At 49.5% G+C, this 19,750-nt stretch overlaps 1 protein-coding gene across 2 annotated transcripts; it reads right to left on the bottom strand.

The window, feature by feature from the left end:
- Positions 1–1,559: 1,559 nt before the first annotated feature.
- On the bottom strand, positions 1,560–15,473 carry POPDC2 (popeye domain containing 2). Of its 2 annotated transcripts, none has more exons than XM_048503198.1 (4): positions 13,921–15,473; positions 10,269–10,377; positions 4,825–5,347; positions 1,560–2,274 (listed from the first exon to the last, which is right to left on the bottom strand). In XM_048503198.1, the coding sequence occupies exons 1-3, from the start codon at positions 14,409–14,411 to the stop codon at positions 4,862–4,864; spliced, it is 1,086 nt and encodes a 361-aa protein (XP_048359155.1). In that variant the 5' UTR covers positions 14,412–15,473; the 3' UTR covers positions 1,560–2,274; positions 4,825–4,861. The 2 variants fall into 2 exon arrangements, with proteins under 2 accessions (XP_048359155.1, XP_048359156.1); XM_048503199.1 differs by having other exon boundaries at positions 4,954–5,347.
- Between the last annotated feature and the right edge of the window lie 4,277 nt (positions 15,474–19,750).

Below are 19,750 nucleotides of genomic sequence, written 5' to 3'. Positions count from 1 at the left end.
ACATGCAGGATGTGAAAGCAATGGCCTTCTGCGGTTGTTGCTCCCGAGCACCTGGTCTGTTAAGGCATTTGCAATCTCAGATCAAAGAGGATCGAGATTGGTAGCCATAAATCGACTTCTCCTCCATAAATCTGTCCAAGCCCCTTTTGAAGCTATCCAGGTTAGTGGCCATCACCACCTCCTGTGGCAGCATATTCCAAACACCAATCACACGTTGCGTGAAGAAGTGTTTCCTTTTATTAGTCCTAATTCTTCCCTCCAGCATTTTCAATGTAAAGTCATTAGTCATTTCACTTTTAGGAAGATGCAGCACGTTGATATAAAAGACAGCTGAATGTTGTATTATGGACGACTTCTTACATGTTTAACTTCGCAGGATTGGAAAGATGGTTAAGCTAAGTGTATTGCTTCTCTGCATAGAACATGTGACTTTTTAAATAACGTAAATAAGGATATTGGATTAACACCTTCAATACAATACTAAAATCACTTTCCTGGGACTAATCCTCATTGTGTAGACCTGTGTGGAAGTCTGAGAAGACTTTCCTAAGATGGCAGCATAAACCGGTTTAAATAAATGAAAAATGAATGTGTGTGAAACTGTTCATGCCATAAAAGTTTCCGTGATAACTTCAGTATTGTCCATCGCAATTTGTTGGAAAATCTCACATACGTTTAGAATTCTCACTCAAAATTATTAACATGTTTTAAAGTATTCCACAAGGAGAGTCTCTCAGTCCAACATATTGTGTGTATTTACTGTTTAAAAGGGTGTACCTGTTCTTAAAGTGCAGAGTTTTTTTTTAAAGTTTGATTTGAGTTTGATTTGGCAAAGATCCAAATACATGAAGGTCATAAGAACATAAGAACATAAGAACTAGCCTGCTGGATCAGACCAGAGTCCATCTAGTCCAGCACTCTGCTACTCGCAGTGGCCTTTGGGAGCTCACGTGCAGAATGTGAAAGCAATGGCCTTCTGCTGCTGCTGCTGCTCCTGAGCACCTGGTCTGCTGAGGCATTTGCAATCTCTGATCAAGGAGGATCAAGATTGGTAGCCATAGATCGACTTCTCCTCCATAAATCTGTCCAAGCCCCTTTTAAAGCTATCCAGGTTAGTGGCCATCACCACCTCCTGTGGCAGCATATTCCAAACACCAATCACACGTTGCGTGAAGAAGTGTTTCCTTTTATTAGTCCTAAATTCTTCCTCCCAGCATTTTCAATGAATGCCCCCTGGTTCTAGTATGGTGAGAAAGAGAGAAAAATTTCTCTCTGTCAACATTTTCTACCCCATGCATAATTTTATAGACTTCAATCATATCCCCCCTCAGACGTCTCCTCTCCAAACTAAAGAGTCCCAAACGCTGCAGCCTCTCCTCATAAGGAAGGTCTGTTTTGCTAAGAACAATTCTCACTTGACTTTTGAATACTGTGCTTTTTAGTAGCTTTAGGAAGGTCTGTTTTGAACTTCTTGGTTTGCCCCCCCCCGCCCCCAATAACATGCAATCCAGAGAGGCCATGATTTAGCAAACACCCCTTTCATCCAGCAAAACAGGAGATATGGAGAAAAGTTTTATTTTATGTGCACGTGAGTTTTGTTACATGAGGGGAGAACTAGTACAGATTTCTTTAACATTAGTCACCCAGTGCCCTCTATTTTGATCTGAACGTTATCACAGACCACCAAAGTCCCTCCTCTGTGTTTCCTCTCGTGAGTGGTCAGTGCCATTGGAGAATCTTGCCCATTTCAGCTCATCTATTGCCACTGTCTTACCATGGCAGATGGCGCTCTAAAAGAGAGCCGTTCTGCCTCTTTTCCAGTGAGATAGTCAACCCCCACCCCACCCACCCCCCAAAAATATCATCCCAGTTTGGGAAACACTGAACTGATATGTCCTCAGCAGACAGCCATGTCCTTGACTAGCTACGCCATTGTCTTTCCACTCTGTTTAACGACAGTACCCCGTGCCAAGCGTTCCAGAACACAGACTTGCAGATGAAGTCGGTGCCGATCTACGAGCCATGGGAAGGTGCCCTACCATTCACACGATGGTCTCATGCAGGTGCTTCAAGGGTGTCGTGCAGGTGCCGGTGAAACACACACGCTGGCGCACACACAATCAACACTTCAGATCAGACGGTTTGGTTGTGCGTGGGGCGGCCTTTTGCAATCACAAATTGTCATTCCCTAGAGTTCTGGGGTCTGAGTGGGAGCCAGCGGGGCTCGGCCTTTTGCAAGGGCCTGGCGATTATTTCTCAGGAGGTTTCCAGAGGCTAGAAGAAGAAGAAAAGAGAGACTGTTATTTGCCTTTGGAATCAGCTAGGTCACCCCAAGACTCCCAGGACTTCTGCAGGAAAACTTCAGGGCCAGTGGAACTGCCATCTGTTGCAGAGGTCCCACATGGAACCCATGGCTGCCATGGCACCTGCTATACCCACCAAAGGCCAAGTGGGGCTTTGCCCAGCAAAACATCTGGTTGGCAATTGGAGATTTGATTGGCTGTGCACATTTTTAAAAACACTGCTTTGACAGGAGGATCTTTTCTTTGTAACCAAAGGTAAGCTGCAGCAGCCATTTTGAGTATGCTGATGGGAATTGTAGTCCATGAACATCGGGAGAGCCACAGGTTGCAGACCCCTGCCCTAGACACATCACAGGGATGTGTACATCATAGAGACCTCCGTTTGAAGGTGGCATTCTCTCCAGGGGTACTGTAAGATGACCAGATTTTCACCTTTTTAAAGCAGGATGCATGCGCATGCGGCCGCAGGAGTGCACTGCCTTTTGGGGCGCTCCCCGGTTTCAGGGCGGGAACTGGGAGCGCCCCAAAAGGCAGTGCGCTCCTGCGGCTGCATGTGCGGGAGGCTGCCGCACTGTCTTCTGGGGCACTCCCCTCTTTCCGGGGAGCACCCCAAAAGGCAGTGCGCTCCTGTGGCCACGTGCGCGGGAGGATGCCGCACTGCCTTCTGGGGTGCTCCAGTTTCAGGGTGGGAAAAGGGGAGCGCCCCAGAAGGCATTGCGGTAGCCTTCCAAAAATCAGGAGATTTTTAAAAACCCCGGGACGCGAGACAAATTGCTTAAAAGCAGGACTGTCCCGCCAAAAGCGGGACGTCTGGTCACATAGGGTACTGGTCTCTGTAGTCTGGAGGTCTGTAGGCATTCCAAGAGAACCCCACCCAGGGCCTTCTTGGAGGCTGGTGACCTTCTTCATCCTCCCGGTTAGAAAGAGGGCTTTGCCACCCTGCCACTTAAGCCATGTCAAAGACATTTTCAGACCCACTGTTTATGACTTAGGCCCCTTCTGCACACGCAAAATAATGCGTTTTCAAACCACTTTCACAACTGTTTGCAAATGGATTTTGCTGTTCCGCACAGCTTCAAAGAGCACTGAAAGCAGTTTGAAAGTGCATTATTTTGCATGTGCGGCGAGCGCTACATCATGAGCATCGCCGATTTGTTGACGCCAAAAAACAGAGTGACCCCTCTCCCCTTCCCTCCCCTCCCGGGCATGCCACCCCTCCCTCCCATCCCCCTCCCTCCACTAGGGTGGGTGGGCCATGTCCAGATTCCGGACCCTCTCCCCTTCCCTCCCCTCCCGGGCATGCCACCCCTCCCCTCCCCCTCCCTCCGCTAGGGTGGGTGGGCCATGTCCAGAGTGGGGGGGGGGGGAGAAAAGCGCCAGAAATAATAAATTGTAAGAGGAGGAGGGCCAAACTGTGAAGTGTGACACACACACACACACACCAAAAAAGGGAGAGCAAGCACCGAAATTGAGGTTTGGTAAGCACACAGGGTGTGTGAAAAAAAGCTTGTGGTTTTGCTGGGGAAAAGAAAACGTTTCGGTACGATCGCACTTGAAGGAAGACGACTTGGAAGTGTTACAGCAAAAAGAAATGTTGTAAAAGTGTTTTCAGATATAATGGAGAAAAGGTGTTTTCGAAATGTTTCCAGTGTGTGTTGAGGGGGTTACTAATTGGGTCTGCTTTTCCGTTAGAAATTCCATTAGGGCCAAAAATCATAAAGCCCTGTTGTTTCCTATGTGGCTGGAAAACGACTGTAGAAAATATCATACTCCCTGTCGAGAAAAAAGGCCTGATTGGGCTTATATGGGCGAGCTCCATATTGAAGGAAAGTATCCTTCTTTTGATCCCTAGAAACAAGATTCGGGAGTGTTTGGGAGGAGGGACTCTATCAGAGTATATATAGTACCAGCAGCTCCATTCTCAGTAGCAGCCATTCTGGCTATTGGCAGTAGACAAGGAAGCTCTAGGGATCACTGAAAATTCTATGGTAAGAGCTTCCAGCGTCACCAGTAGAGTTTCTGGTGATTCTTAGAGCTATCCTTTTCAGTTCCAGACTGCTCTGGGCGTCACCAGATCTCTACGGTAAGAACTTCCTGTCAGTAGACAAGGCCTTATTTTAAGGTGACCAGATGGTCCCCTTCGCAAACCGGGACAGACAGGCGGGCGCGCAGGTGGGATTCCGCACAGTTTCAAAGAGCACTGAAAGCAGTTTGAAAGTGCATTATTCTGCATGTGCGGAATGAGCCTCTGAGTTTCTTTGATTTTCCCTCCTCCAAGTATGACCCCGGGCTGACCCTGCTTCGCTTCTGATTTAATCAGATCAGGCCAGCCTGACCCATTCACGGCAGATGGAGGCACCCAAATCTCACACTGGATTGGGATAATAAGACAAGAAGGGCTAAAACCAGCCACCTGAAGCCAGCGAGCTACGGGTCAAGCAGAAGAATGATGGACACAGCATGCTGGACATATCAGCCACACACACGTGTGTTTCCTTCTAGAGGCACAAAGAGTACTTACTTATACAGGGTGACGTGTGCCCATGTTAGATGTGCCCTCACTTCAAATACTCCCCTTCGCTCCCATAGTCCAAAATGGACCCTGTCAACTCAGCAAAATCTTCCAGTACAAGACTGGTAGAATCCTCACCAGACAGGTCACTGTCAGGCCGAGGTTTCCCGACAGGGACACGGGGCTCAGTGGGAGGAGGCACGCAAGAGGTCGAGGGGGATGCTTGAACAAAGGTTGACAACGGTGGGCGTAAGGGCACGGGCGGTTCCTCCGGCTCAGCTGGCTGTTGCTCCACCTCAGCGTCCGAAGAAGCAGGTCCCAGGACGTGGTAGAGGCTGGGCAGGCGGATGTCAAAGCGGAGCCCGAACTTGGCAAAAAGCTTTTCGTTCAAAGCATACAGCTTCTCGGAGATGTCGTAGCCAAGAAGGACCGAGAAGAGGCGGGCAATGTAGCGCTCTTTGGCCAGCAGCGAGTAGAGCGGTCTCCTCGGCCACGAGACGAAGCTGCAGTCCGTCTCTGCGGTCAGAGTGACCTGCCGAGGGAAGGGGAATGGACAGGTGACATTGGGGCTGTATGGAAACAGAAGTACCATTTTACCTTTGGAATTGTGTCTTCAGAATTACCCAGAGTAGACTGTCTCCGCTTTGGGAGACAGAGGCCCCTTCCGCACATGCAAAATAATGCGTTTTCAAACCACTTTCACAACTGTTTGCAAGTGGATTTTGCCATTCTGCACAGCTTCAAAGAGCACTGAAAGCAGTTTGAAAGTGCATTATTCTGCATGTGCGGAATGAGCCAGACAGAGAAAGAAGGTAACTGGGGTCTATAACCTGCTTATAACCAGGATAATCCAAATGGGGACTCTCCAATAAAGGTAGTTATAAAAAATAAAGATGTTTATTAATAAAGTAATAGAAATCAAATTATCATTTTTTTTCAAAATCAATCCTTCGTTAATGTAAGTTTTTCATACCGTTGCAATATAAATGATGTAACATGTATCACATGACAATACCACTATCCAACAATCCTAATAACAAAAACGTCAATAAAAAACTAACATTAAACTCTGCTTCTAGTTCTCTTCACCAGCTTTTTTCAATCTTATGGAATCTATTTATAACATTATATTTATATTTAAAACTAGTAGGAGCTTATATTTATATATTTATATTTATATTATATTATATTAATATTATATTAATATTATATTAATATTTAAAACTAGGAGCAGCAGTGGCGTAGGAGGTTAAGAGCTCGTGTATCTAATCTGGAGGAACCGGGTTTGATTCCCAGCTCTGCCGCCTGAGCTGTGGAGGCTTATCTGGGGAATTCAGATTAGCCTGTACACTCCCACACACGCCAGCTGGGTGACCTTGGGCCAGTCACAGCTTCTCGGAGCTCTCTCAGCCCCACCTACCTCACAGGATGTTTGTTGTGAGGGGGGGAAGGGCAAGGAGATTGTAAGCCCCTTTGTGTCTCCTGCAGGAGAGAAAGGGGGGATATAAATCCAAAACTCTTCTTCTTCTTCTTCTTCTTCTTCTTCTTCTTCTTCTTCTTCTTCTTCTTCTTCTTCTTCTTCTTCTACCCATTTCTTCCTCTAATTTGAATTCCATATCAGTCTTGTATAAAATATAACCTGTCAGTTTAGTCAGTCTTATAAACTCCATGACTTTCAGTTGTCATTCTTACACCATTGGAAAGTTTCCAAATTATTGAAATGTCTGAAGTTTCCCCCCCCAAAATTTATATATACATATATATATTACACAGACACACTGCATGCAAGAGACAGCTAGAATTAGAAGGTAAGAAATGGACAGATTTCAGGATGGATGATATTTATCAGTCCCTGATGGAACAAGGTTCTTATTTTGAGCGTGCATCGAAGCAGCGCAATCCACGTCACTAAGGTGGAGATCAAATACAGCAGTGGTTCTCAACCTGGGGGTCGGGACCCCTTTGGGGGTCGAACGACCCTTTCCCAGGGGTCGCCTAAGACTCTCTGCATCAGTGTTCTCCATCTGCAAAATGGATAAATGTTAGGGTTGGGGGTCACCACAACATGAGGAACTGTATTAAAGGGTCACGGCATTAGGAAGGTTGAGAACCACTGAAATACAGCTTTTCAGATAGGAAGAGGGAAGAGAGATGATCTGTCACTAATGTAGACAGCACGGTCAGCCATTTTGCGGCCTGTTTCCAAGAACTTCCTTGCTTCCATTAGGGTTAGTGGACATATTAGTGTATCAAACCAGTCTTACAAACCCCCTTGATGTTTTGTCTGAATTCTTGCAGACAGGACAGATAAACTTTTGAAGGCTAACATAAGAGAGCCAGACATTCGGCTATTATGTTTCACTCGCTGGGGTGTGTAGGTGACACACTGACGTGCCAGGGAGTGTGGCTAGAAGCAGGCCAAGATATGCAGAGGTCTCCCGATGTCCAGGTTTCTCCTTGGCTCAAAACCAAGGAATGGGGCTTGGGGAAGTGGAATATGGGTGAGTGACACGGCATGTCCCGGGTTTGACATTTAACGCTGCTGTCACGCCAACAGCTGCTTGGCTGTGGCCATCTTAGACTCAGAAGCCGGCATACGAATCCTTCTGCAAGGCAGGTTTAGCAGACGGGATGGGACAGAAGCCCAGGAGGGCTTCCTAGTTCAGAGTGAAGCCTGGTGGGTGTGTTAGCGACTCCAGTCTAATACGCATCACGTAGTGTTGTCAGCTGCCAGGCGGGGTCTGGAGATGTCCGAAAAGTATAACTAACCTCCAGACTACAGAGGTCATTCCCCTGGGGGGGGAAATGGCTGCTTCAGAGGATGAACTCTTTACTTTTTATTTTATTTTAGATTTTTATGTCGCCCTACCTTGGCCGAACTGGGGTCAGGGCGGCGAACAACACAATAACATCAATGCAGTACAGTCAATAAAATCCAATTGAAAACATTCCTACTATGGTAAGGTGACCAAACGTCCCGCTTTTGGCGGGACAGTCCCGCCTTAAACCAATCTGTCCCGCGTCCAGTGGGGTTTTTTAACTGACCCGATTTTGCCTTCTGGGGTGCTCCCCTTTTCCCGCCCAGAAGGCAGTGCAGCAGCCTCCCGCGCACGCGGCCGCAGGAGCACACTGCCTTTGGGAGCGCACTGCCTCCCGCGCTGCCGCACTGCCTTCTGGGGCGCTCCCGTTTCCCACCCTGTCACAAGGCGGGAAACCAGGGAGCACCCCAAAAGGCAGTGCACTCCTGCGGCTGCACGCCGCCACCCCCAGGTCCCGGTTTTAAAAGGTGATAATCTGGTCACCTTATACTATGGTTAAAACACAATTGTATAAGTACCTGCAGTTTGACGAAGAATTTTCATCACGGGGTCTTTAGAGTTTTACAGTTTCCTAGGGGTTCAGGCAAAGCAAGGAAGATGTCCCTACAGCAAGAGTCTGCACCCTGCGGCTCTCCAGATGTTCATGGGCTACAAATCCCATCAGCTCCTGCCAGCATGGCCAATTGGGCTGACGGGAATTGTAGCCCATGAACATCTGGAGAGCTGCAGGTTGCAGACCCCTGCCCTACAGGGACCCTCTTCTGAATAAGATGCAAATCCCATGCCCTCCCCAAACCCCGTTCTCTACCCCAAATCTCCAAGAATTCTCCAGCCCGGATTTGGTGACCCTATCACTTGTTCTTGTTTTAAGTAGCAGAGGCAGTTGTATCAAAATTCCAGACTCCATCTGGTGTGTCTTGAAAAACAAAAGTTGGAAAACAGATTCAGTTTGTTAGGACAGCAAATATTCGGGCCCACTGGGGATTTTCAAAAGTACAACCAAACCAGAGGTTGATTTAGCCCGCAAATAACTACTTTATATCTTTAATTGGCATGCTCAAGGCTTCCTGGCCACAAAGTTAAGTCAACTCTTTGGAAATGTACTAAACATGCCATTTGTACAGCATGTCGCTGCATATTGGCAGAGAAGCCAAACCAGTTGTTGAATGACTTGTGGGAACAGAATGGGCTGATCAGTGTCTTGATGTCTGGCCACATGTAAAAGAGTTGAAAAATTACGAAGAAATTATGATAAGACTTTTGGTTGGTGATTTTATGTTCGTTGATGTACCAAGTTTCAGAACATATATGGTACATTTGTGCCGAGAGCATTATTGATGCAGAGAGGATTTATTACATAACTTACAGGTGCACCTCCCCCCAGAGTAGCTACTGTGGACCCATCTGGAGGTTGGCAGGTGTATCAGGTCCAAACTTGACATGTGACCAATGGAATGTTGAAGTTGTTTGTCTTTAGATAGAAGACGAAGAGGAGGAGGAGGAGGAAGAAGAAGAAGAGGAGGAGGAGGAGGAGGAAGAAGAAGAAGAAGAAGAAGAAGAAGAAGAAGAGGAGGAGGAAGAAGAAGAAGAGGAGGAAGAAGAAGAAGAGGAGGAGGAGGAGGAGGAGGAGGAGGAGGAAGAAGAAGAAGAAGAAGAAGAAGAAGAAGAAGAAGAAGAAGAAGAAGAAGAAGAAGAAGAAGAAGAAGAAGAAGAAGAAGAAAAGGAGGAGGAGGAGTTTGGATTTATACCCCACTTTCTCTCGTGTAAGGAGACCCAAGGAGTCTTATAAACTTTCCCTTCCCCTCCCCACAACAGACACCTTGTGAGATAAGTGGGGCTAAGAGTTCTGAACAAACTGTGACTAGCCCAAGGTCACCCAGCAGGCTTCATGTGGAGGAGTGAGAAAACAAATCTACTTCAGCAGATAAGAGTCTGCCACTCATGTGGAGGAGTGAGGAATCAAACTTGGCTCTTCAGATTAGAGTCCGCTGCTCTTAAATCGATACACCACTCTGCCCCTCCACCCTCCTGGCTATGTCACAAACTGTTTTTGAAAATCCCCTCAACCCAAACCGCCCAAGATGCTCCCTGCTGCTTAAGAAAGATCAGTGGTGTACCTGCAGGAAATGGCACCTGGAGGAAAGAACTGATTGACACGCCCTCCCCCAACTGATGCGGGCCTGTGGGTGAGCAACTGAGGGGGCAGGTAGGCGAGCCAGGCAGGCAAGCAGAGTGGGTGAGCGAGCAGGGCAGGCGAGCAAGCGGCGCGAGTGAGCAGGGCGAGCAAGACGCAAACACGGTGGGCGAGCCAGGCAAGCGAGCAGAGCGGGCAGGTGAGCGCAAACAGGATATGGCGAACTGGACAGGCAAGCGGCAACTGGCAGGCGGCAGGGCAAGCCAGAAGGGGCCCCCACGTGACCCAGGCAAGTGACATCTGGGTCGCGAGCCCCCTCATGCCCCCTCCAGGTACGCCATTGAGAAAGAGAAACGACAAAGACCTTCCAGGCCTGCCGAGCTAGGTGTGTGTGTGTGGTTCTTTACACCTCAGTGTGATTCTTTACACCTCAGCCTCTGTTTTTGAAAAGGAAACAAGACAGCGACCAGCCGTCAGGAAGTGAATGTTTGTTTCTTTACCTGAAATGTTCCTTCTTCAGACGGCCGCAGCGATTCCCACTCAGGAGAATCCAGGAACTGATACGGGAAGATATAGTGGAGAAACTGCCCATCTTGGCTTACTCTGATTCTGCAGAGGGAAGGGAAACAACTGTTTGTTCCACTGTAACGTTAACCCTGGATGCTTGAGTGAGAATCCCTTGTTCTGAAATAGCATGCTGTTGTTCTTAGGGTTGCCAAGACTAGGAAATTCCTGAAGATTTAGTGGGTGGAGTCTGAGAACCATGGGATTTGGGCTGGGGCGTAGTGAGGGGAAACTGCGCCCGAGATACGGTATGTGCCCTGCGCCCCTGCCACGCCCCCAGAATGCCCACAACCCGCCCACACATGGGGCACGCCGAGGGCAAGATGCCCCACCCCGCCCCTTGGCAGCTACATGTCTGGATTTGGGGAGAGGGTGGACCTCCGTGGGGTAAAATGCCATAAAACCAACCCTCCAAAGCAGCCATTTGCTTCAGAGGAACAAATTCCTGTGATCTAGAGAGCAGCTGTAATCACGTGAGATCTCCAGGCACCACCTGGAAACTGGCAACCCCTTTTCTCGACAGCCGGCTGTATCCTATGTCTTTGTTTTGCTAATGAGGGAACCTTCTCACATGCAAAGAGCCCTGTGCTAGTAGAAAGCTGCCTGCATTGGACAAAGGATCTTGCATGGGTGGAATACGATCACTGGATCCGACACCGTGCCAGCTGTGACTAAATAAATTGGCCATGCTGGCAGGGGCTGGTGGGGATTGTAGTCCATGAACATCTGGAGTGCTATAGGTTCGCCACCACTGTACCTAGTACATACACGTAATCTCTCATCGATACTCTACATACAAGCATACAGAGATATCTTAAAATAAGGTTTGCTTACAATTTCCTGAGTCGTCTTGGACTCGTGCTCCTGCGTCCCAGCACAATCCAGTGACTTCAGCTTTTTGTCTGACGTCTTACTCAAGGGACCATCTGACAGATACTCTTAATATTCTGCCTCACTATCTTATATTCAGGATGTTTAAAACTGTATCCGTTGGGTTTCGATAAAGCAAAAGACGCTCTTATTCTGAATATAATTTTGTTCTCCTCGGGGAATCAGCAAGCTCGAGGCGCACATCTTCTGTTGCTCCTGGGCTCCCTACAAGACGACTTAAGAAACTGAAAGCAAACCTTATCTTCAAAGATATCGGTATGCTTATAATGTATCGATTAGAGATTAGGCATATATACTATAGGCTGACCAGATGTCCCGCTTTTGGCGGGACAGTCCCACTTTGAAACAACTTGTCCCGCATCCCGCGGGTTTTTTCAAATGTCCCGGGGTTTGGAAGGCTGCCGCACTGCCTTCTGGGGCGCAAGGCAGTGCGGCAGCCTCCCGCGCGGCCGCAGGAGCGCATGGCCTTCTGGGGCCTGTGACAGAGCGGGAAACGGGAGCGCCCCAGAAGGCCGTGCGCTCCTGCGGCTGCGTGCACGGCCGCCCACCCGCCTGTCCCGGTTCGCGAAGGTGACCATCTGGTCACCTTAGTATACTAGGATTTAGTTATATGAAAATTATCAAGAAAGAAACAAAAGACACATACATAAAAGTGATTTATAAGACAAATACTGTTCGGGTACCTCTCTTGCCCAGCCCTACATGTAAGGCGGTGTTGTTGTTGTTATTATTGTTATTTATTGGATTTGGTGCCAAAGGGCTCTGGGCAATAAAAACAACAGCAAAAAAATTAATATACAACAAATCCAATAGTACAAAACAGATAATAGATTAAAATCCTATTAAAAACAGCAGCAGCGTCGTGACCTACATGAAACCCATTTTAATGTTGTGTTTTAATTGTGGTTGTGGTTTAGTTACACACTAAACCACAACATGTGGTTTGGGGGAAAGACTCAAGTGACCAAATGCTGTGCAGCTGGTGGGGGCCCACCTGGGGCTGCCGGCTCTGAATGGGGAAATACCCAAAGATTTTGGAGGTGGAGGAGGATGGAGTTTGGGGGAGGAGTTTGGGGAAGGGGAGGGGGAGGGGCCTCAGCCAGGAAGAATGCTATGGAGTCTGCTTGCCAAAAGCAGTAATTTTCTCCAGGGGGGCAGATCTTGGTCGGCAGGAGATCAGCTGTAATAGTGGGAGTCCTGGCAGGAGAGCTAGGCTCAGCTGGAAGCCTCACTGTGATTTGGAGAACTTCTACCCAATCGGGTGGATTGCCTTCTCTAGGAAAGTCGAACTCAGCTGTGCCCCAATACTAGATGAACTTCTCTCAATGACAGCTAAACTAGCCAACAGCCCCACACGACTTGGTACAACGATTGCCTCTATACCGCAAGCAGGAGAAGGCTTTTGGCTACAGGAGCCGGGCGGAAGAGGGCAGGGGTGCTTGGGACAGCCTCTCCTTCCCCCCACCCCAGAAACTCCCCTCACTCCAAACGCATGTTCTTGGCCACCCGCGTCAAATAGGGTGGCCAACCACCTGGTCGCACCTGGAGATCTCCTGGGATTTCAACTGATCTCCAGGCAACAGAAATTAGTTCACCTGGAGAAAGTGGCCATTTTGAAGGTGGACCCTATGTCATTGTATCTTGCTAAGGTTCCTCCCATCCCCTGACTCCACCCTCCCTAGGTCACCTGGGAATTAACTGAGAACGGAACTTCCAGTACATGTCTGGCTGTCAGGGCCTACGGCAGTGGTGGCGAACCTATGGCACGGGTGCCAGAGGTGGCACTCAGAGCCCTCTCTGTGGGTACGCACAAACAGAGTCCCCCCCCACACACACACACATCTAGGCTGGCCTGGGCTGCTGGGCTCAATTATTAGCATTAAACCTAAGACCTAGTTTTGGGGAAGCAGTGTAGGTAACCCTGTTAAGCGCTGTTAAACCCCACTGATTTTCATGCAAAGAACTACAACGCAATCCTTTACCTGGGAGTAAGCTCGCTTGCTGGCAATGGGGCTTGCTTCTGAGTAAACCCTCCTAGGGTCGTGATTAACCCGTTGGAAGAGTTGCACGGTTGCTTCAAAGCAAAGCCACCGACTACCACCAAACTTACTCCTAAGTAACGCACACCTCGGAGCCAACGAAAACCTCAGTATTCTGGTTAAATTGCCGGGTTGGCACTTTGCGATAAATAAGTGGGTTTGGGGTTGCAATTTGGGCCCTCGGCCTCGAAAAGGTTCGCCATCACTGCCCTACGGAAAAACGCACGGACTACAATCCCCATCAGCCCCGCCAGCATAGCCAATTGGCCATGCTGGCGGGGGCTGATGGGAATTGTAGTCCATAACATCTGGAGCGCCAAAGGTTCGCCACCACGGAGTTAGGTGAACTGATTCACATGCTTCCCAGACCCTCTTCCTCTACACGTCCTTCCCTTCCTGGGCTGCAGGAAATTATACTTTGGCATCACCTCCAAAGTCTGGCCCGCACAAGCCATTGTCGGCCTTGCAAGCCAGAACTGGAAATCCCAAACGAAAGCATGTTTGCAGACGCTTAGGCCAAAGTTATGTCTGAAGCAGCCCTTCCTTGCTGCAAGATTGCAAAGGAAGTCGAATGGGATGCTCATCCTCTACTTTCGTATGTTTCAGGAGCACCCAGGGCGGTTCCGCCCTGAGGCCAGGCGAAGGAGGAGAGGCCTACCTGCCCGACAGCAAGAGGGACAGGCGGTCGATGGCCGTCTTGCCCTCCACGGCGTAGGTCTGGTCCCTGGCCAAGGGCAGCACTCTCTCCTCACAGCACTTGACAATTTCCTTGTACACTCGGAGCGGGACTCGGAGCGGCTGGCACACTTGCTTGTAGATCTGCTCGAAGTCTTTGGACACCGTGTCCTTCCAGAGCTGGAAAAGGAGGTGCGCCAACTGAAGGCCGCAGATCAGGACTAAGAGCACGTTCCAGGTGAAGACGTCGATCCCGCACGCGTCCAGCCACCCCCAGAGAGCCAAGCAGAAGAAGCCGGCGGCCAGGAAGCCGAAGATGTAGATGGCACCAAAGGGGCCGCTTCCTCCCATAAATCCCAGGAAGAGGACGCAAGCCGCCAGGTGGTACACCGCGCCTTCGAAAAAGAACTTCCAGCGGTCGCACAGAGTCGGGTGGAAAATGATCCGGTCGAGAAGAGTGGTGTTGGCATGCATCTTCCCTGGCCTGTCTGCCGGGGACGTTGAATCGCACCGCAAAAGAAGCTGAGCCTCGGGAACGGGAACTAAACAGCGGCTCCAACTCTTTGGAAACTGTCGATGAACATTTTGGAAATCAGGGGAACGTTCGCACCAAACAACGCCCTGACGGAACGCTCCGATGGAGTAGACAAACGGCTTCCTGGGTGCTATTGCAGGGGTCTCTGACCCAGCCAGCCAGCTAGAGCCACCAGGAATTCAAAGCTGGAGAGGAGGAAGCCGTGTCCTTCGAGAACGCCTGGGGAAAACGGAGCTGGAAACAGTGGCTGCGGCCTGCTCCCTCCCTAGCCATGGGAGAAGTGGAAATAGAGCCGATGTCAGAGCGACGGGGAGGGCATGCCAGGGCGGAGGAGAGCAAAGGCACTTGTGCTAGCCGGTGGAATGTACAGCACGGGGCAATGGAAAGACCCCAAATAGATAACCATGTTTGGAATTGAAACCCAAGAAGCGGCGACCGAGAGGGGAAGAGAAGCCAGACGGTCACTTATCACTTAACATAACTCACAGAGCGAGATTGCGCTGCGTATTGTTTGCACGCACGGACCCTCGCTTTGCAGCGCCTTGCCGGAGGCGGCACGGAAGGGTCTCCTTTCTCTCAGAAGATGTGTATGGGGTGGCGGGGGCCGGGGGAGAATAAAAGGATGGCCTCTATCTTGGAATGTAAGCCTGACAGCATAGCGAAGGGAGACCACAAGGGTTTTAGGAAGGGCTTATTTTTTTTAGCTGCGGAGGCTCCTAAGCACAGTGCTGACAGGTGGACGTTTAAAATTAGCCAGGCTCCCAGCTAGAGTCTGGTCTTCCCAGCGAGAGTTATTCCTATTGGCTGCTGCCGGCACGACATGCGAAGCGAAGGGGAGCTGGGAGTAGAAAGCAGAGGGGAAAACTTACCCAAAGCCCATTTGGTAAGTTTGTGGCCCGGCCAGAAGGGAAAGGGAAGCACAGGAAGGGGGGAAATGGCCCTGCCTGTTTTCCTAAGTACAGCCATGTTGGCGTAGGAGGTTAAGAGCTCGTGTATCTAATCTGGAGGAACCGGGTTTGATTCCCCGCTCTGCCGCCTGAGCTGTGGAGGCTAATCGGGGGAATTCAGATTAGCCTGTGCACTCCCACACACACCAGCTGGGTGTCCTTGGGCTAGTCACAGCTTCTTGGAGCTCTCTCAGCCCCACCCACCTCACAGGGTGTTTGTTGTGAGGGGGGGAGGGCAAGGAGATTGTAAGCCCCTTTGAGTCTCCAAAGGAGAGAAAGGGGGGATATAAATCCAAACTCCTCCTCCTCCTCCTCCTCCTCCTCCTCCTCCTCTTCTTCTTCTTCTTCTTCTTCTTCTTCTTCCACGCAAAATCCGCCAAACGAGAATGAATGAATTCTGGGGAACGTCTTCTTTAAGCATGAACGAATTGGCGCACTGCACCACGCAAGCTTTGAGCTCACTGGAACTGGACTGGATGCGAAAGAGAAGGGTGGGATAAGGTTGCCAACTCTGGGCTCGGAAATTCCCAGAGAATTGGAAGTAATCTCAGGAAGGCAGGGTTTCGCAAAGGGAAGGACCTCAGCAGGGTTGAATAGCATAAATTCTATCCCCCAAAAGTGGCAGTTTTTCTTTAAGGGAATAGATCTCTGTATTCAGAAGATAATTGCAAACCCAGGGGATCTCCAGGCCTCACCTAGAGGTTGGCAACCCAAGGCAGCAAGCAGATTTTTCAAGCTATAAGGATCTGATAGGCGTTCGTTGTGCGAACAAGCAGGCAATGAGCTTTACTTAACAGCTGGGGTGTTGAGTTACAACACATTTTCTGGGCAGCTGTGTTCAGTGCGTGTCTTTCATTCTGTGTTCTTTTACTACTACCTTATGCAACCCTTTACATTCATCTCAAACATAGTCCACACAGAGACTACAGGGTGCTTGCGGCTGCTATTATTAGCTTGCAAAGGAACCCGCGTTTCTCAATTGGCATTTCAGCCATTGAGGACTTACGCAGGGCTATTTCTCAGCAAAAGCACAAAGACGAGGAGTTTGGAGTTAGATTCTCAAAGCAGCTTACGACTCCTTTCCCTTCCTCTCCTGGATGTGAGGGCGATCTGGCTGCGACATCTGTCACCCCATTGATCGCCAGGGTTGATTCGGCTGATCTGGCTGGCTAGGCGGGTGTCCCCTACCTCCCTCACCGCTCCATGTGCGTCCCTCCCGAAGCTGCGCGCTCGGTGGAAGAGGACGACCATCCCAGATAGAAGGAGTGTACCGTTCTTCGGTCAAGGGTATACGATAGCTGCGCTCCCCTGCTAGAACCTCCAAACAAGCTCAAGGTCCCTTCCTCTCCCCACAACTGGCCCTTTGTGAGATAGGCGGGGCTGAGAGTTTGGAGAAAACTGAAAATAGCCCAAGGTCGAATGGTAGGCTTCACGTATAGGAGCGGGGAAGAAGAAGAGAAGAGTTTGGATTTATATCTCCCCTTTCTGTCCTGTAAGAAGACTCAAAGGAGCTTACAGTCTCCTTTCCCTTCCCCTACCCCACAACAAGGGGTGGGGCTCAGAGAGAGCCCAAGGTCACCCAGCTGACATGTGTTGGAGTGCGCAGGCTAATCTAGTTCCCCAGAGAAGCCTCCACAGCTCAAGTGGCAGAGCGGGGAACCAAACCCGGTTCTCCAGAATAGAGTGCACCTACTCTTAACCAATATGCCACTGCTGCTCTCCAGTCCACCAGATAAGACTCCACCACTCACTGAAGGGTGGCGAAACTAGAAGAAGAGTTTAGATTTATATCCCACCTTTCTCTCCTGTAAGGAGACTCAAGGTGGCCTACAAGTTCCTTTCCCTTCCTCTGCCCACAACACAGACCTTGTGAGACAAATGGGGGGCTGAGAGAGTTCTGAAGAACTGTGACTAGCCCAAGATCACCCAGCAGGAATGTAGGAGTGCGGAAACACACCTAGTTCACCAGATAAGCCTCCGCCGCTCAGGTGGAGGAGTGGGGAATCATCCCTGGTTCTCCAGATTAGAATCCACCTGCTCTTAACCACTACACCACGCAAGTTCAGTGGGCAGTGAAATCATGTTTGAAGGTAGGTGATGTACAGTAGGAAAAACCCACCCCTACGGCTGGAGTCTCATCTGTGGAACGCAACACCCTTTATCAGCTTTGACTGACATGCCAGCCATGCCTATTTCTGAAAGACGGACCGTAGTGTGCTATATATGGGGCAGCCTTATCAGTAAAGTGGTGTGAAGGGACAAGAGACACTACAGTAAGGAAAATGTTTTTTCTCCTTTCCCACCCCACAAAGAACAATTACATTGTCTTACCCAACGCCCTCCACTTTCCCCAAGCTCTGCCTACATCATAAGCAGGGGACATTTACAAACAAGGACCTGGGTGTGAATCCTGCACATGCCGTGGGCGATTATGCCGAGGATGACTGAGGGACTGGAGCACCTTCCTTATGAGGAGAGGCTGACAGTGTTTGGGGCTCTTTAGTTTGGAAAGGAGACGGCTGAGGAGGGATATGATTTAAGTCTATAAAATTATGCAAGGGGTAGAAAATGTTGACAGAGAGAAATTTTTCTCTCTTTCTCACAATACTAGAACCAGGGGGCATCCATTGAAAATGCTGGGGGGAAGAATTAGGACTAATAAAAGGAAACACTTCTTCATGCAACGTGTGATTGGTGTTTGGAATATGCTGCCACAGGAGGTGGTGATGGCCACTAACCTTGGGCTTGGACAGATTTATGGAGAAGTCGATTTATGGCTACCAATCTTGATCCTCTTTGATCTGAGATTGCAAATGCCTTAACAGACCAGGTGCTCGGGAGCAACAGCAGCAGAAGGCCATTGCTTTCACATCCTGCATGTGAGCTCCCAAAGGCACCTGGTGGGCCACTGCGAGTAGCAGAGAGCTGGACTAGACGTACTCTGGTCTGATCCAGCTGGCTTGTTCTTATGTTCTCTGCTTACCCTATCCCACGAGATTATGGTGAGGATAAACTGGAACAGAATGATGACAGTCACTCTGGCTCCTCTCTGGGGGAAAAGGCAGAAAATAAATGAGGAAACTATATATACAGAATCAGACTGGAGAAGGTTTCTTCAGCCGCGTGTCTGAAAAAAAAGCAAGTTTCACATGCGGAAAGAGGTGACGACGGCTTTTGTTTGAGAGCAGCTTGACCGAAGAGAAGGGCAGCTGCTATCCAGTTTAAGGATTACACCCATGCGTACTCCAACTCACTAAGTGAGTATCATTTCAACATATTCTTTCTATCACAAATATACAAACAAAATTTCGGTAAATACACCGTCAGGTATGGCTATAAAACCATGAGATCCAGAGAGAAGGACTATTTACAGAAGAGCCGTAATGTTATGTTCTTACGCCCCTCCTCTCAGCAGTAGCGCACAGAACTTGAAGCAGTCTAGCAGGAGGTGCACCGGCATACGTGGCAGTCTGCGCGCATTCATTTCCCGCCCAAGGACCGGCGCAGTGGCTGCATCCTTGCCACAGCCCCGCCCAGGAATGCCCCACCCCCTGAATGCCCCACCCCTGCCCCCGTCGTGCCCCGCCCAGCCCCATTGGCGCTACGTCACAGTTTGAATCCCACCACCACGGGAACCTGTTACTGGTGCTGTGTTACTGTCAAGCCTGGCTATGGGAGGGGTGGTGTGTGCAGTTGCTTTCGCTTTTGCAGGTGCTTGGCTATTTTCGGCCTGGCCTTGAGTGTCTGCAGCTGGGTTGGGCCTCAAGTCTGGGTTTCTTTCTGCTGTATGTTTCTCATGTGGGGGAGAGAATGCGTGGGGCATATTATAGACCCCTTGGCGTCTGTTCGCCAGAATCGTCTCTCTCCTTGCTCTCTGAAGCCTGCCAATTAAAATCCTTGAACCAATCGAGTGCTTGTTGGGTCCTGACCCTGGGAGCTGACAGTTGCTGATATACTTTGGCCAGAAGGGCAGCACCAGTCTAAGCAGACTCTGGTTGGCACCAAGTCATCTGTTAGGTGTACTCCATTTTGCTCCACAACCTGTGGGTTGCTGTGGTGTGCAAATGTGGGCAAGTCCCACCATAACAACAGTAAAATCTTGCCAATATAATCCAAGCAGAAGAAATGCTGAATTCCTTTAAAGAAACATGACTTCCCTCACAACCGGCTGACATGTGTCTGGCTTGCTATGGAATTTTTAAGATTCTTGTCCTCAACCAACCCGGATTCTTTTTTCCCAACCAACTTGAGAAATGCTGATCACAACAGCCTGGCCTCAAGAGAGTCCCAACTGAATACACAGTTCGAGAACGGTTACAACTGGGGTGCTG

Source organism: Sphaerodactylus townsendi, linkage group LG07 (genome assembly GCF_021028975.2).
Source record: "Sphaerodactylus townsendi isolate TG3544 linkage group LG07, MPM_Stown_v2.3, whole genome shotgun sequence".
NCBI classification, from domain to species: domain Eukaryota; kingdom Metazoa; phylum Chordata; class Lepidosauria; order Squamata; family Sphaerodactylidae; genus Sphaerodactylus; species Sphaerodactylus townsendi.
This window is presented reverse-complemented; position numbering and strand designations above follow the sequence as displayed.